General features: G+C 39.9%; 1 protein-coding gene across 6 annotated transcripts in view; it reads left to right on the forward strand.

The window, feature by feature from the left end:
• Positions 1–1,479: 1,479 nt before the first annotated feature.
• citb (citron rho-interacting serine/threonine kinase b) overlaps positions 1,480–16,596 on the forward strand; it is a 61,557-nt gene continuing 46,440 nt past the window's right edge. For 2 of the 6 annotated variants that reach the window (XM_081611291.1, XM_081611294.1), the window contains exons 1-4: positions 1,484–1,842; positions 10,292–10,396; positions 15,499–15,642; positions 16,102–16,221. In XM_081611291.1, the coding sequence (XP_081467417.1) occupies positions 10,388–10,396; positions 15,499–15,642; positions 16,102–16,221 (273 nt within the window). In that variant the 5' untranslated portion in view covers positions 1,484–1,842; positions 10,292–10,387. Of the gene's footprint in view, positions 1,843–10,291; positions 10,397–15,498; positions 15,643–16,101; positions 16,222–16,596 lie in introns of all 6 variants that reach the window. The other 4 variants (XM_081611296.1, XM_081611295.1, XM_081611292.1 and 1 more) reach the window with 4 other exon arrangements.

Raw genomic sequence — 16,596 nt, forward strand, 5'->3', positions numbered from 1 at the left:
TACATTTCCTGCTAATAAGTATTCTAGCTTTCATTGGATGTATAAACGTTTTGTCCGAGTTGGCATCATTATGGAGAACTGCTTGTCAGGTTAGGTTCTGCCATCTGTTATTGTGTGTGTGCTTGCGCGTGCTTGTGTTTGTAGGTGTGTGTGTATTGACACAGTGACGTGTCACTTGGCTTCCATTCACATAAAGGCTCAGTCTTACTAAGTGTGCCAGACAATGAGGATCTTGTTAGGTGATGACATAGCATGTTGTCCTTTAGAGTTCAAATGATTTTGATTCACAAATCCTCTTATTGGTGTGGGACTTATTTGCTTTAAGTGAGATTGTTAGGATGCAAGAGGATAAACACTGGGACTGTAAAACCAAGAATAGATGAGATAAATAGGAAGTCTATTACTGATTGGGAAAACGTTTACAACATCAGCTCCAAAGAAAAGAAACGCTCAAAACACTGACTTAAAGTAGCAAAAACAGTCAAATGAATTACATGAAGACGAATATTTCTTGGTAAGTAAAATATGCTGAACATTTAATTGGATAAAACTGTTTAATATATTTCTATTGCTCTGGAACGAGCCTCTGTAGAGGGATGGCCTATCTCCTAGTATAAAGATGTCTATAGGGAGAGAGGATTTAGCTGGGTGTGGAAGTTCTCACAAGCCCATGGCTGAGGATTTCAGTGCTGCAGTACTTGTTTGTGAATTATACGGTGATCATCCTGCAGCTTCTAGTTTCAAAAAGGGAAGTTCTGGTTGTTTTCCATGCTGCTTTTACACCAAACAGTGGCTCAGATTACCTACTCAATCTCAGGATGCTGTCCTCAAAGTGGTACTGACTGGAAATGCCCTTGAGTTCCTTGGAGAGTTAAATGCCCATATGGGCAACTGCAGTGACCTGGAGGAGTCTGATTGGGATTAATGTCCTCTCTAATCTGAATAGGAGTTTGGTTTGATTAAATTTGTGTGCTAGGGTTGAAAACCACTTTTAAGGACAAGGTGGTCCCTTAGATGGAATTGGTACTAGGCCATCTTTGACTGAAAGTTGATTATGGATTTTTTTTATTTTTTTCAATTCTGTCATCAGAGCTCCTGCATCATGTCCAGGACACTGAGGTGAAGAGAGTTCCCTGATAATGACTCTGTAGTCATTTTGCTGTGTGAGGGACTACCTCTGGTTTGTTTTGTGGGGTATTAAATATCATTAATTGGAATTTATTGTAACAACTATAAATGAAAATTTGTATCATGATACAAAATTTAACATGATAACTGATAAACATTGCGATACATGGCCACCCCTATGAACAGGTGTACTAAACTTTGTACTCTGTTCCCCTCAATAACCAATCGTGTGTTGGGAGGCTGTTTACTTGGTGTCACTGTGCCTAAGTTATAGGCACACACTTTGTTCTCCAAGCTGCATATGTTGGTGCGTTTAGAGGAATCTGTGCCGTTTAGTGACAGCAGGAGGGTAACTGGTGACAAAGATGAGCGTGCGAGAGCTTCCAGTAGGCAATCACTGTTCTGCTGCATTACTCTTCAATGCAACTTCTTTCCGTTCCTCCTCACCCTCCCTCGTCCCTCTGCGCGAGCAGCAATCTCCGCTCACTCTCGCTGCCGCTCTGAGATCCAAACTGCCACAGCGAATCTCTCTCTTCCATCAGCTTTACTTTCTCCCCCTGGTGAGGATGACATCTCCAAATTTGATGAACCAGCGAAGCTCTCGTTCTGGCAGGAAGCTTCCGAGGGAGACCCCACATGAATGGGCTCGTGGGACGAGGAGGAGCCGCGTCTAAGGAGCTTCGTGGAAAACCTGTCGGCTCTGGACGGCACCGGGTAAGTGCTCCAGCATGTTGAGATCGTTATGTGATGGAGGCTGAACCCAGAGTTGAGAATTTGTACAGTGACGAGGTACAGTAAAGTCAGGCAGCAGCGAGCCTATGCAGCAGCTGTATCTCACTGAGCTGGGCTTATAGCACTAGTCTTGGTCACGACACTGAAATGCTGTCTCTGTTTGCCCATCTGTCCTCACCGCTGATCACACACTCATACAGATGGATGTCACTCCCTCAAGCTGTGTTCAAACTCTCCTTTTTTTTGGTTGGTACTTATAATCTCTGTTACAGGCTTGTATTTCTCTGCAGAATTATGATTAATTCATGTCAGACTGAGGAAGTTATATGGCAAAGTTTACATGATCTGAATGTGGGTGTTCCAGATGATTTGGGGGCTTAAGAAGTTTAGGTTCACAGATCCGACAACAGGAAAAAGGGCAAAAATCACAAAGTCAGTAAAGAGAAAAGCATAACAAGATAAAGACTGTGGCTGGAGAAAAGTATCGCTATGGAAACAGCAGGCAAGGGAAGAGGAGAGGTGAAGGAAGCTTGCTGAGTTTTTTTTCCCCTTGGCATCTGTTCAGCTGGATCAGGAAATACATTTCTGACGGGACTTTTTCCACACTGAGCCAACTGGATATTTATTAAAAAGAGATGAAATATAATGTGGAATTCATATCATGTAAGAAATATGTCATAAATTCTGTGTGTGTTTATTCTAGCAAAGAGGATTCCATCTAGAAATGATCAGATGACAGATTTATAGCTTTTGATAAACCGGTTTAGGGTTTCCCCCAGAAAACCTGCTAAGCCCGGTGGTCGGGGCGCCGAGGCGGTCCACCGGCGGTCCACCGTGTTTTTGTATTAAAAGATGTTAAGTAGACAATAAAAGTAAAAATATCACTGGGTAATTATATGTTATGGGAAAACATCGTCAGTGAACTGCTATATAAACCCACAACCAGTCTTAAAAACAACTAATCAAAAAATACAATTAAAATGAATATCAATACATAATTAATTATGTGCAGTTCTGTTAAATCCAAATTAAGTCAGAGGCTCCATCAGGCCCCTCAGAGCTTCAGGGGCCCCACAAATGCTAACATTTTAACATAGACCACAGATTATTGAGATTATCATTGCTGCTAAATTTGACATAATGGTTTCAGCATATATAAATTTAAAGACTTTAAATGATTTAACATTTATATTTAAGATTTTAAGGAGCTGGCAAGTTTTCTTTATAGTTTTCTTTATATTTAAGATTTTAAGGAGCTGGCAAGTTTTCTTTATAGTTTTCTTTATATTTAAGATTTTAAGGAGCTGGCAAGTTTTCTTTATAGAAGTTCAAAGAACAATATTCATAGTCAGATTGGTTTGTTACCACAGCTACAATCTGATGCTGAGTTTAATCTTTGAGTTTCAGCTCCGTTTGTTCACAAATACAAATTAGTAAACTGCAGTTATAACTTATTGCTTTTTAGGTTTGCCGGTTAAACTACTCCCCCTCTCCTAGATTTCACTAAATCTAACACAGAAGCTGTTAGAGGTGCTGATGTTTTTAGCAACAAAAGGGGCCCCTAAGTCATATTCTGCTCCAGGCCTCATACACCCTTGGACCGGCCCTGCATGATGAGGTAATTCGCTGAACTACAGAGAGGAGCAACAAATGGTAGATATAATTCAATGCTGCTAATGTGACTCTAGTAGCTCTTTCATTTCGTGTCTGTTGAGTTTTTAACAAGGGGACACAGAAACTATTTTGGTTGGTCGAGTTTCTGGATGAGTTTTTCAGATGTCCGGTGGCCGCGCACATTGACTCTGACTAAGTGGACAAAGCATTTGATAAGGTTTGGTGCTTAGTGTAACCGGAAAATGTATTAATAATAATAAAATAATATAAAATAAGCGTGATGCGTGACTGCGAGGAGAGCACAAAATCTCCTCACCGGGTTGAACCTGCACGATGAGTGATTAGCACTGGGTCGTTAACCACTAACGCACCGGCTAACCGGGAACACAGACCTAAACTTTACCAGGAAGACAGGGCCAAACGCTGGGCAGCGTGTTGAGATGTAAACGCTGCATATTGTTTTGTTCACAAATATACATCATTCTCACCTCAAAGAACCTCTGAAAACGCGACAAGTTATTCCTGCGGTTCAGGTAGAGCTGCACAACCAGAGCTAACGCTGTGGGTTTAAACTCTTACCTTAATCAATAAGTCCTCATAACAAATCATAATTCCTCACAGGGGGTTGATGGGTTGATGTAAATATCCATAGCGGTCAGCCTGTGTCCAGTTCGAGTGAAAGGAGGAGCGAGATCCGCGCTGCGTTAACTTTAGACATCTAGCTGCTGAGGCGCGCGAGGCAACGCGCAGAGGCCAGCGGTGTGATTGGTCCGGCTTTAAATGCATAAACTATAAACATATCTTTTAGGAATAAATCTGCTCTGATAGTGAAACCCTCGGAGCAACAGAAACACTTGCAATCCGACTTAAAAAAGGCGATTTTTTTAAATTAAAAAAAAACAAACAAACAAAAAAAATCTAACAAAAAAAAACAAAAAACAAAACAAGAAAGGCTTAGCCTGCCGGTGGCGCTAATAAAGCATGGCGGGCCGCCAGGCCTATAATACACTGGGGGAAACCCTGCAGTTGTAGGTAAATAAGGATGGCTACTCATTAACATGTTCATCTTTTGTCTGACTGACTTGTAAATAATAAATACTAAGCAATAATGTGGAAAATACATCTACCTGAGTTTAGTCTGAAGTCAAACCTGACTTTTTGCAGAACCAGTCTGTTATGGTGTGAGCTGCAGCGATGTGAGAGAGAGAGCTCCACTGCTGCATATCCGCAAGTGTCATTCTCCCAAAACGCTTCTTCAGAAGCCCACACTGATCCTCTTTGTCATCAGGGTTTGTGATATAATGATAGGCTGGATTTCTGAAGTACTTTTCTAGACTCTCTGCATACTTTTATGGATTGTGATATTCACTCAGCTCAGCCACGTCAAAAATAAATAATACTTCAGTGTCGAAACGTTGAAGTGGCAGTCTGCAGCACCGACAGGCTCAAAGTGTTTGCACTCAAACTTATCCGGGACAGTGGCTGTAAAGGAGCACAGTCATTGGACTTCATGGAGATTAAAAGTCAATCAGCTATCAGAGGCTCATTGTGGCTGTAGTTCTGGCTGAAGACAACAAAGCAACATATTCTTACAGCTTGTCATAACATTGATTTTAGTTTTATGGATAACATTTGTTTGTTTTGATCCATTTTTAGTCTGGTGAAAATCAGCTCCTTGTTCAATGCTTTGCTTCATCCAAGTGGTCTGGACCCTGGGCTATTGAGAAATGATTGCTTCCTGAAGACATAGACTCTGTTGAAGTTTGAAACGACTAGATTTTTATCTTAGCTCGACTATTTCCTTCTTACTCAAATCCACTTGATTCTTATTCCACTTCACAGCTCAGTTTGGGTTTTCTCTCATCGAAGTGGATTTGTTAACTGAGCCAATCAGCGAACAGAAGAAGTTGTGAACGATGATGTTTATTTTCTGTGCCGTTTTAGAATTGTAGTCTGCCTGTAGTTTTAGCAATGGCAGAGGAGAAAGTAAACGAAACCGTTCAGTCCATGTTGGCCACTCTTCCAAATATTGAATTAACATGTTGCTTGGTGCATTACTTCTCTTTTTGGAGTGGAGGATGATTGTTTACAGCACACGCAATCTGCGGTAAGCTTCTTTGCGTCAAACTGCAGTATTGCATATGTCACAAATGTTGGCTATTTTGTAAAACTTCAAGCCGCAGAGTTCATGCCTCCAGAAAGCAATAGTTTCTCAATAGCAAAGAGCTCAGACCCTCTGGACACAAAGTGTAGATTGAACAAGGTGCTGGTTGCAGATGGTCGTTAATGTTTTGCCAAGCTGAACTGAATAGTTGTTAAAATACAATGAAATATCCTAAATATTCCTCTTTCTCCAACTTTAACTTCATGGAGTGAGTGGCTTTGTGCACATCCTCTGTTACCATTGCTAAAACTACAAGCAGACTTCAACTCTACAACAGTACAGAAACTTATAGTTTGTATTCATAACTTCTCCTTCTGTTCATTGATTGGCCCAGTTGAAATTCAGCTGGAGAAATTAATTTCAATGGGAGAAATCCCAGAAAGATCACTAAAAGGAGATGAGAATTGAGCTGAATTGCATAGGAAGGCAAGTATATTTTATGGCTTGGCTAGTATATTTTATCAAGAGTGTCAAATAAAAACTTGGAGATCATGTTGGTGGTTTTCAAGTGTTTACTGCTCAGGATATTAAATATTTTTTCTTTTGTTCTTCATGGAATAATTCAAGTATAGCAGGCCAATTTACTATGTTAATTAGTCAGGCTATCTGTTCCTGTTGTCAAACTTAAGAGGCAATTTGTTAATGTTTTGCCAAATGTGGTTTTATAGCAGCATTACCTAAATTACAAGGGCTGTTGTATTGTTGTATTACCAAGTAAGTAACTGTAACCCCAGTACTTTCCAGTAGCCCACAGTCTACATTTACCATCCAGTTGCTTAGCCCCCCCTGCTGGTTTTGTCAGGCATCAGAGTGCGTGAATTCAATCAGGGCAAGTTGCACCAAGACAGACCTTGAAAATTAGTGTAACACACTCATCATTAAAAAACAATTTCACATTTTTCATTGTTTGTGTCTGAGCTGGGAAAATATTTTGTGCACATTGTAAGTGGTTGCAAATAGATCAGCAAGTAACAGCCATTTCCATTGCAGCTTTGGAGGCATCATTAAACCTGGCCCTTGACCATCTGCTTGCATACTGACTGCTGAAGAGAAAATAATGTGCTAAGCATAATAACTCCCTGGTAATCCACTGATTTCTTTCTAAAACATTCAGGGACATAATCTAGATTTTTTCAATTTCAACGCTGTTATCGCCTTGCAACATTTTTCTGATAGGAATGAGTAAATGAAGTGTAACTGATAAAACAATTACCAGTTCCTAGCACCGCTCAGTCTATTTATAGTTTATAACTCTAAAACAGGCTGAGTTGATTTTATTTAGAAACACAAACAGGAGTCCGTGGATAAAACGGAGGTGAGGTCAGTGTAGGAGGATTTAACTGGAGGCGGCCCCAAATAAGGTTCAGCTTAGAGCCATAAACAGCTCTGGACCAGCTGTGGGGGCTGATTTTATTAGTTTCCATGCATGCAATAACTTGTGCTTACTTTTTTCTTTGGTGACTTGAAATTTGTCTAAGTTACTGTTTTTTTTATTTTTTTTATTGTAAGGCAGCCTGATCAGGTTTGGTGAATGGGTAGCAACAGGTGGGGAAAGGGCAGCCTTAAATTGCTCTGTGTTTCTTACATTTCTGGCACTTCCTGCTATATATCAATAAAATTATTTTAACCAACTGGAATGTGTGACAGAAAATCACATTTTTGCAGATTAACTTGGATTAGATGCTTTTGGTAAACTTAACAGTATTGATTAGTAGCTTTGAAGACACATCTGTCATTATGTTTTTGGTAATGACTGGAATCTCATGCAGAACAGACTGAGACGGTGAGTGGTTGGCTAATAATTTAATAAAAAAAATAATGAAATAAAAACTTATAAAGCAGCAAGAAGAGCACAGGAAGCAAAAGCATACAGAGACCAGGTTCATGAGGCAAATAGAAGAATCCAGCTAGAAGTGAATGAAGGAGATGTGGTTAAATACTGGGAGTGTGATTGCTGGAATAGTGGACTGGGACTGATTACTAGCGGAGTGCAGCTGTGAGGGTGGAGGAGAAGGCAGGCTGAGGGAGGAGAGAGAGAAATGGCACAAGAGAGCAAGAAGAAGTAAACAGCAACATGGGAGCATAGAAAAAGTAACTCTAACAGTAACTAAGAATAACTGAACACAAGGAATGAACAATAGGTCCAACCAAAATACACAAACAACTACTCAGAATCAAAAATAAAGACAGAAACTAAGGCTATTCATGAAAAAAACAAGGAAGTCGAAAGCAAACACAAAAAACTAAAGGAACCCAGGATCCTGACAACAACCTCCAGTACCATTCCCTACTGGATGGCTTTCTCCAGGCTAGTCCTTGTTGTTCCGACTGAATAAACATTGAAAGTTAAAGATGGCTGCTGGAAACTGTTGTGTTAGACCTTGGAATTTTGGCAGCTGAGGCCCGAGGACACCTGGTATAGTAATTTGTCTCTGTTTACTGTAAGCAAGAAATGCCACAGTTTGTGCACAGAGGAGGTTCAGAACTACATGAAAGCTTGATTTTTAGAGAGAAATCTGTGCCACTACAGTGTTTCAACAAGTCTGTGATTCACTCCTGCCCACAGCCCATACAGTAGCACTGGCCCTGGTCATCCAGACTGAATGTAGAGCAGCACAATGACTAGAATGCAACCTTTCTCCACTCCTCCTCCTCTTCAAGAACTCTGACTCACAGCCCAGCACATTTTAATCAACCCACGAAAAAAAAAGAAAAAAAAGCTCCTTGACTGAGATGGAACCCATAGTTCTCCTGGAAATGTGACTGTTCTGTTCTCGGTGCATGCTGATGACAAAGGAGTAAAATCTTTCAACTAGACTGCGGTACCGAACTAACTCAATAATTTTCTGGATTTAAACGTGTCTGAGTTCACTTTTGCATTAACAGAGTCGGAAGTTTTTCATTTATTATCGATGAGGCCGATTGGCAGGGATACTGTCTTCCCTGTAGTTATGATGAGCTTTTTAAAAGAATAGTTATTAGTAACTGCTTTCAGAGAGTTAATTATTGCAGTGGAGGATCCCAGCTGCAGAGTGTGTTAGCACGGCTCATTATGGAGCGTCAGCTAGCGCCCGAATCTGGGAGGAAGACAGCCAAATCTTTTTACCATCTGGTGCCTCGTGCTCGGATGCCCCCCGCCCCAAACCACCAACTCTACTGCTGGCAAACCGATGGGGAAGTTCTTAACATTTTTAAGAAGTAAACAATCATGCAGCGTTGTCAGCATGGCAGTGTAAATGTCCTGGCAAATGTATTTACAGAACTTGGACATTTTCAGATTATGTTCAGCTACAAACGTCTGTGCATTTTAGTAGGCTTTTGTACGGAAAGAAATACAAAGTTTGGCAAAATTATAAATTGAAAAAAAATAATTCAGGCATGTTTTTCAAAACATTTTTCAGGCAACAATCTTAGAAAGGTCTCCTGCATTTGTATCCAGACCATTTTTCTCCAAGAGTGCAAAATAAAGTGTTAATCCAGTGCAAGTAATTTTTTTCAGAAGTCTCCTAATTAGTCGACCTTTGTTTAATTTAATTCCAGTACAAATCCAGCGGTTCCTCAGATTATTGTTGGAGAATCTTGGTGAACATGTCTGTTTAAATATGTCTTGATTAGTGATGCAGCACAGGATTGTGGGATTGTGTCACTGGAGCAGATGATGCAAAATGGTTGTACAAAAAGCCATAAAAATACCATGAGAATGCATACATTGCCTTATTTTTTTTATTTAGAACGAGTTTGAATAATATAAGCACATTTGAGTCCTAATTTTTCATTTCTTTTGTACACATATATGCCATGTGTTTTGCATTAACTTAATCTTTGTTAGCACATTAGCTCCAAACTAACCCTTGGTTGTCTTTTTTCATGTCTGTGTGCTCTGTTGTTACTTAACCTCTCAGCTTCTCTCTTCACAAAGCATAATGTTTACTTCATTCATATCTAAGCAAATATTAGTAAACATCATTCCCCTCTCTCTCTGCGTGTGATATTCTAAGTTGCATTCATTTATAGTCTTTCAAGCAAAGCTTCATAACAGAACAGTCAAAAAATGGTGAAAAAGAACACTAAGAATAAATGGTAGAATTTTTGTTGTTGTTGCAAATACAGTCTTGCAGCAGCAGAAACGCATAGCTGTGCCTGAGTGGAGAACGTTACTGTAAGAAGGAGTAGGAGGTGAGGCTGAGCTTTTAATAGAAATTCTCTGTCGTTCATTCTTTCTGCCTGCTACTTGATCACAAAAGCTGCCAAATATATCCAGTGGTGGAAAGAGAGGCTGTTGTGTGAACACGAGCAGGCTATTCTTAGCCTCTGCTGAGATACAGAACGATTCACACTTTTAGTGGGAAAAATATGCGTCTCGACTGCTCAAGATTTCAGCTGTGATCGCTGTACCTTATAGTCATAAATCTGATGTGTCAACACACTAGGATGACAACAGTATTTTTTCCTGTTAACATTTCAGAGCTTCGGCAAGTGCTTTTGTTCTTTTCAGAGACATTACCATTCATATCTTTTAATTTTTTTGCTTCATGAAACATCGTAATGCCTTTAAAAGCTAAGTGTGTCATCAAGAGCATTAATTAAGCCCTTCTGCCTGTCGTGTTCCTCCTCCTTTTCTCTCTCAAACATATTTATTCCCTCTTCTTCCAGAGTACCAACGACAGCCATCAGCTCTCAAGTTAAGACCATCTCGCTGGAAAAAACACGACTACTCTCACACTCAAAGTAGTGGAGATAACCAAGCAAATGTCACAGGTATGTGATTGAGTCTTGCTTCTCTTGGGAAGAGTTTGTTTTGAGGCGAAGCAAAATCACGTTTAGTTTAGTTCTCTAGTTTTCTCTTGAGGTTGTTCAGGCATACTCATCCATGCGTTAATCTTTAGCCGCATTGATTACTGCAACAGCGTCTTCACAGGTCTGACTAATAAATCAATCAAACAGCTGTAGCTGATCCAGAATGCTGCTGCTCGCGTTCTCACTAAAACCAGGAAGATAGAGCACATAGCACCAGTTTTAAAGTCCCTACACTGGCTCCCTGTAGCTCAGAGAATAGACTTTAAAATACTGTTGTTAGTTTATAAATCTCTGAACGGTTTAGCACCACAATACCTTAAAGATCTGTTATTACTGTACCAACCGTCTAGACCCCTCAGATCTTCTGGTTCTGGTCTGCTCTGCATCCCCAGAACCAGAACCAAATGAGAAGAAGCAGCATTCAGCTTCTATGCACCACAAATCTGGAACAAACTTCCAGATAACTGTAAAACAGCTGAAACACTGGGTGCCTTTAAAAATCAACTTAAAACCCACCTGTTTAGAGTTGCTTATGGTTTAGGATTAGAGTGCCAGCTTTGATGTCTTTGATGTTTTTAATGTTTTTATCTTTACTTTTTATTTCCTTATTCTCACTGTTTATGTTTTAATGAAGGTTTTAAGGTGTGAGTACCCTTGTTAGATGGCGTTCTAACTAAAACTCTGAGGTTTTAATGTTTTTATCTTTTTTTTATTTTTTTATTCGTTTTAATCTTTTTCAAAATCCTTTTTTCTTTCTCACTGTTTATTCCTGTTTTTATTTTAATTATGTAAAGCACTTTGAAATGCCTTGCCGCTGAAATGTGCTATACAAATAAAATTTGATTGATTGACTGATTGATTGATTGATTGATACCGGATGTAAATGTATGATGTAAATTGTTGAAATGAGCTTCTCTTGTCATCCAGAAATACAATCGAATGGATAACATTGTGTGAATGTGTGTATGAACGGGTGAATGACTGCTTTGGGACCACAGACTTGATGAAGCGTATTCAAACGCAGATCAATCACCATTTACCAAAGCTGCTTTTCTAAGAGAGCATGCAAAAGCAGGTGCATTTAATCATATTTGTTGGTTATCATTATAACAGAGACTCATTATTGTTTTATGATGCCATGATATTTTATTCTGGTATATAAACAACAGTTTTTATTGTATATACAAGTACATAAAAAAAAAATACCACATTGTGAAAAATTTCAATATTTCTGTAACTATTTCAGAAAGTGAAACTTACGTATAGACTTGTTACACAAATATTTTAAGCATTTATTTTGTGTAATTTATATGACTATGGCTTATAGATAAGTCATCTCTAATGTTCTCTGTGGTTTAGGAGGGACTTGACATGAGGAATGTTACATTTATTGGACCCGTCTTGATGCAGATTGTCAGACTCAGTTCACTCCTAAAGTTCCCTCAAATTTCTGAAAGGATTTTGCTCCACAGTCGTCTCAAGGCTGCGGTTTCTCTGTTGTTGCTGCAATTTTTCCTGCCACACATTTTTCTTCCACTCAACTTTCTCCGAATGAGCTTGGATACAGAACTCCCTGAACAACCAGCTTCTTTAGCAATGACCTTTTGTGAAATGTGTCAACGGTGTAGTCAGCAGTTTTCTACTTGTTTGTGTCCTACTGACCCAGACTGAGACCATTTAAAGGCACAGGAAATCTCTTAAATGTAAATTACAAGAGAGACTAAAATATTTCAGTCAAGAAATTGTACTTATCATAAATGTATATAATATGAGTTTCACTTTCTGAAATTATTGACAAAAAATATAACTTTTTCATAATATTGTAATGTTAGATGTGCCTGCTTAACTTTTGAGAGCATTTCTGTCTGTCTGTCTGTTGTTAGGGGTGTAACAATATGTCCAACTGAAAATGCACATTGGTTTCATGAGGACAGTGTAAGGTTACGTATATAATACGTATACAATTATATACGTATATATATAAAAAAACAACTAAACCTCCAGTTTTTATTTTCATTAACAGAATAAAGGTTTCACCAACGGTATTTTTGCAGAATCTGCAATCGGTGTAAAATAATCCAGCCCAGGTTTGATGAGTTCAAGTGTTTGAGATTTTGAACTAGATATGCAGCCAGACTCATTAAAAACTCTGAAGCAACCATTTAGTTTTGTGTCGATGGGAAGCTCTGAAGCAGATGGCAACTTCTGCATTATTGATAGCTAACAGCTAGTTCCTGTATTCTCACAGTGCTAACTCACAAGCATGCTACTTGATCACAAGGAGCATGCTTGCTTTAGTTAAGTCTGTCAACACAATAAGACACCTTAACAACTACTTACTGTAGAATAAAAATGTTACAGACATTTTATCAAGCTTAATTCCACCTTATTAACTGGGGCCTGAAATAGTAGCTTAAGGTGCGCTTCTATTACCAGATGACATTACATGCTGGCAGCACTAAAGTAGCGCTATGGGACAGAAATACTTTGAAAAGAAATATGGTGTCTTATTATAATTAGGTTTTGGAATGAAGTCTTGCTACACCCTAATTTCTAAGCATTGTAATCCAACAATATTGTTTTAAAAGTAGGAAAATCTCCGACCTATGACCATGTTCAGCACCTGTGGCTTAAGTCATACTCTAAAACATCCCAGCTAAACCTGTTGCAACAAGCAGTTAATCGATTGTAGTTGCATGACAAATTAAAATAAGCTGGTGATGATTAACGTTTTTTGATTACAGATTTCATGATGCATTTTATTAATGGTGCGAGTCGTTTGTGTTTTAATTACCATTTGGTCTATTGTTTTTGGTTGCCATGTTTTATTTCGGATATTTAAAATGTCTTCCAGTTCCAGTGTCGAGTGGTCAGTACAAAGTTAAAGTTTATTAGTCTTTCAGAGGGCAAGCTTGCATTATAATGCTATTATCATTATGTTAGTTTAAAATAGGATCAAAACCATAATTTATTATCCAGTGAAATTTGTTGTCGTGACAGCCTAATCCCAATCTTTATCCATCCATTTTCTTGCACCCTTTTTCCCTCAGTGGGGTTGGGAGGGGTGCTGGTGCCCATCTCCAGCCAACGTTTCGGGCGAGAGGTGGGGTACACCCTGGACAGGTCGCCAGTCTGTCGCAGGGCAACACAGAGACACACAGGACACACAACCATGCACACACACACTCACACTCACACCTAGGGGCAATTTGGAGAGGCCAATTAACCTGACAGCCATGTTTTTGGACTGAGGGAGGAAACCGGAGTACCCAGAGAAAACCCACGCACAGGGAGAACATGCAAACTCCATGCAGAAAGACCCCAGGCTGGGAATCGAACCCAGAACCTTCTTGCTGCAAGGCAACAGCTCTACCAACTGCGCCACTGTGCAGCCCCTCCCAATCTTTATCTAAAATTAAATGTCTTTAAAATCTTCAAAGCTACAGATTTTTTTTTTTTAATTTTCAGATTTCATGTTGTGATTGCTTACTAATTCTTGCTTCCATTGCTGTGGTGACTCTTTGGTCTTTGTGTCTGAAAAGGCCACATTGTGGCTGCATGTGTTTGCAAGGACATGCTCTGTTCTGATTCTTACTGTGTGTTAGATCAGCCATACTGCATGCTGACTACTGTGATTATCTGTGACTGTGCTGTGATCACTGCTGTTTCCCTCCAGTCCACACTTCCACTCAGGCTATGCTCTGCTATAACAGCAAATCTCCCACTAATCCCAGTGACATATGGGGAACAGCAAATACATATACCCAGACATGCACATGCATTCATGTATATTTAGGTGTTAGGCTGGTAAAGGTTTGTCTGAAAAACCAGCAACAAGTAATGTGTTGTCATTTCACCTCTCTGAAACACATAATGACACAAAAGTGTTTCTTTTGTCTGGGAGAATATTGATGAAGATGACAAGTTTTCCTTCAGATGTAGGAAATCAAACAGCTTTTGAGAGGGAAGCAGCACCTGTCGCATCACATCCCAAGCAACAGAAGGATTTGCCAGAAAAAAGTCAATGAAATAACGGCTGTCCCAATCCACATTTAATTACCATGGCAACCAACTGCTATCCTAGCCAGTGGGTGGTGCTAATCTCTGCTGCTTTCATTACATCATCATATAGGTTAGGTTCTTCATTCTTAATGAGATGCTCAGTTCTGCCTTTGTTGAGCTCCTTTCAAAATGAGCTGTTTTAGGACGTCTGGTCACTTTAATTTCAAACAAACTGCTGCTGGCCACGCCCCCCAACTCAACGTCTGCCTTTTCAATGCAATTATACAACCACATATCTTTGAAAAGCAGAAGTGGAGCATCCAGCACAACCAACAAGAATGCAGCAAGTGGTTTCTAAATAAGTCAACAACAAAACACTTGTCTTTTTCAGCTACCATTGTACTGTGCATATAGCATAAAAACCAGCTGACCAAATGTTCTGCAGCTCAGCTTGGGTTGCTAGGTGACAAGCAGAACTACTTTGATTTGCATGGTTTGTCAGGTGAGGGGTAGTTCCTGCTGATTTGTGATGTTACATTCTGGACAGTTTGGAAAGGGGTAATTTTTACAAAAACCAAAAAACATTAACTTATTGCGAAAAAAACCTGGGCTGTTTTTAGAAGCAGTAGAAACCCAAATGGAAGTACAAAAAGGTGCAAAATGTGAGTTTTGCATAATAGGTATCCTTTGAATCAGACATTCACCCCATCATTAGGATATCGCTCAACTTCTTTGCCTTGGAGCGCATCAGTCCGGTGTTCAGTGTGTAAATAAGTCTAAGTAGTTTGCTTTTGAATTGATCAAAACTAAAAACACTTGCATGAGGAAATGACGCGTTTTATTACCTGGCGGACATACAGTTGCATGGGAAAGCAGTGTTAGTCCGTTTTAAGCCATCCTTTGCTTCCAGCTCTGATAGCACACCTCGTCCCGTGCCTTCTCACTAAGTCGGCTCGGTCAGTCTGTCTGCCCCTCAGCTGACTCCCTCCAGCACGACAAGACAGCCATCACCCTCCATACGTCACTGAAGGCCGCCCTCATGTCTGTGCCGTACCATCCAGGTTGAACAAGAGATCTCACTGGTCCAGAGAAAGATGTCTGACCTTGAGTCAGTTCTCCAGCAGAAAGACATCGAGCTGAAGGCCTCCGAGACCCAGAGGACAATCCTGGAGCAGGACTTGGCAACGTACATCACAGAATGCAGTGTGAGTGGCCGGGTAGTTAAAAAACAGACAGCTCATGAAATCCTTTTTATTGAATTGGAAAACAAATTGGTATCATGAATTCAGTAAGGAATTCAATATGACTGAAGTTAATTGACTACATTTTAAAGCAGGGGTGTCAAACTCCAGTCCTGAAGGGCCGCTGTCCTGCAGTTTTTAGATGTGCCACAGGTACAAAACACCTGAATCAAATGGCTTAATTACCTCCTCAGTTCTCCAGAGCCTTGCTAATGACCTAATTATTCTATTCAGGTGTGGTGCAGCAGAGGCACTTCTAAAAGTTGCAGGACACCGGCCCTCGAGGACTGGAGTTTGACACCCCTGTTTTAAAGGAAACCTGACTAGGAACTGCATTTTGTTTTTAAATAATCTTGTATTACTGTTTAACCAGGTACAACAAACAAACAAACTCATCCGACTGATTTATGCGTTCATTTTTAGAGTCTGAAGCGCAGTTTGGAACAAGCACGCATGGAAGTGACCCAGGAAGATGATAAAGCTCTCCAGCTGCTCCATGACATCCGGGAGCAAAGCAACAAGCTTCAGGAGATCAAAGAGCAGGTAGGACAGAAACACTTCAGCCACCAAACACTTTGGATTAAGACTAATAATGTGGGATAAACTACTATAAACTAGCAACATTGGTTTATTTTAGAAACTTTTTAATCTCCATGGCAATCATTCAGCTGTGCAAGCTTCTAAGCTTCTCAGAACAGCCCTCTATGAAGCCACTCGGCTCCTTCAGACTAGCCAGAAGCATTTAGCAAACACCTGGCAGAACTGCAGATCATAATGAGAGTTGCTGCTCTAATTATGATCTGATTGTCCTCTAATGAGAAGCACCTCATTATAGGAGCTACTTCTCAGTGCAGCGCTGGTTGCTAAAGGATTAATAGAGGAGCCATGTTGTGATGACTTCCTGCAGAGAAGGAGCTT

Source organism: Poecilia reticulata, chromosome 9 (genome assembly GCF_904066995.2).
Source record: "Poecilia reticulata chromosome 9, P_reticulata-male-v2, whole genome shotgun sequence".
NCBI lineage: Eukaryota > Metazoa > Chordata > Actinopteri > Cyprinodontiformes > Poeciliidae > Poecilia > Poecilia reticulata.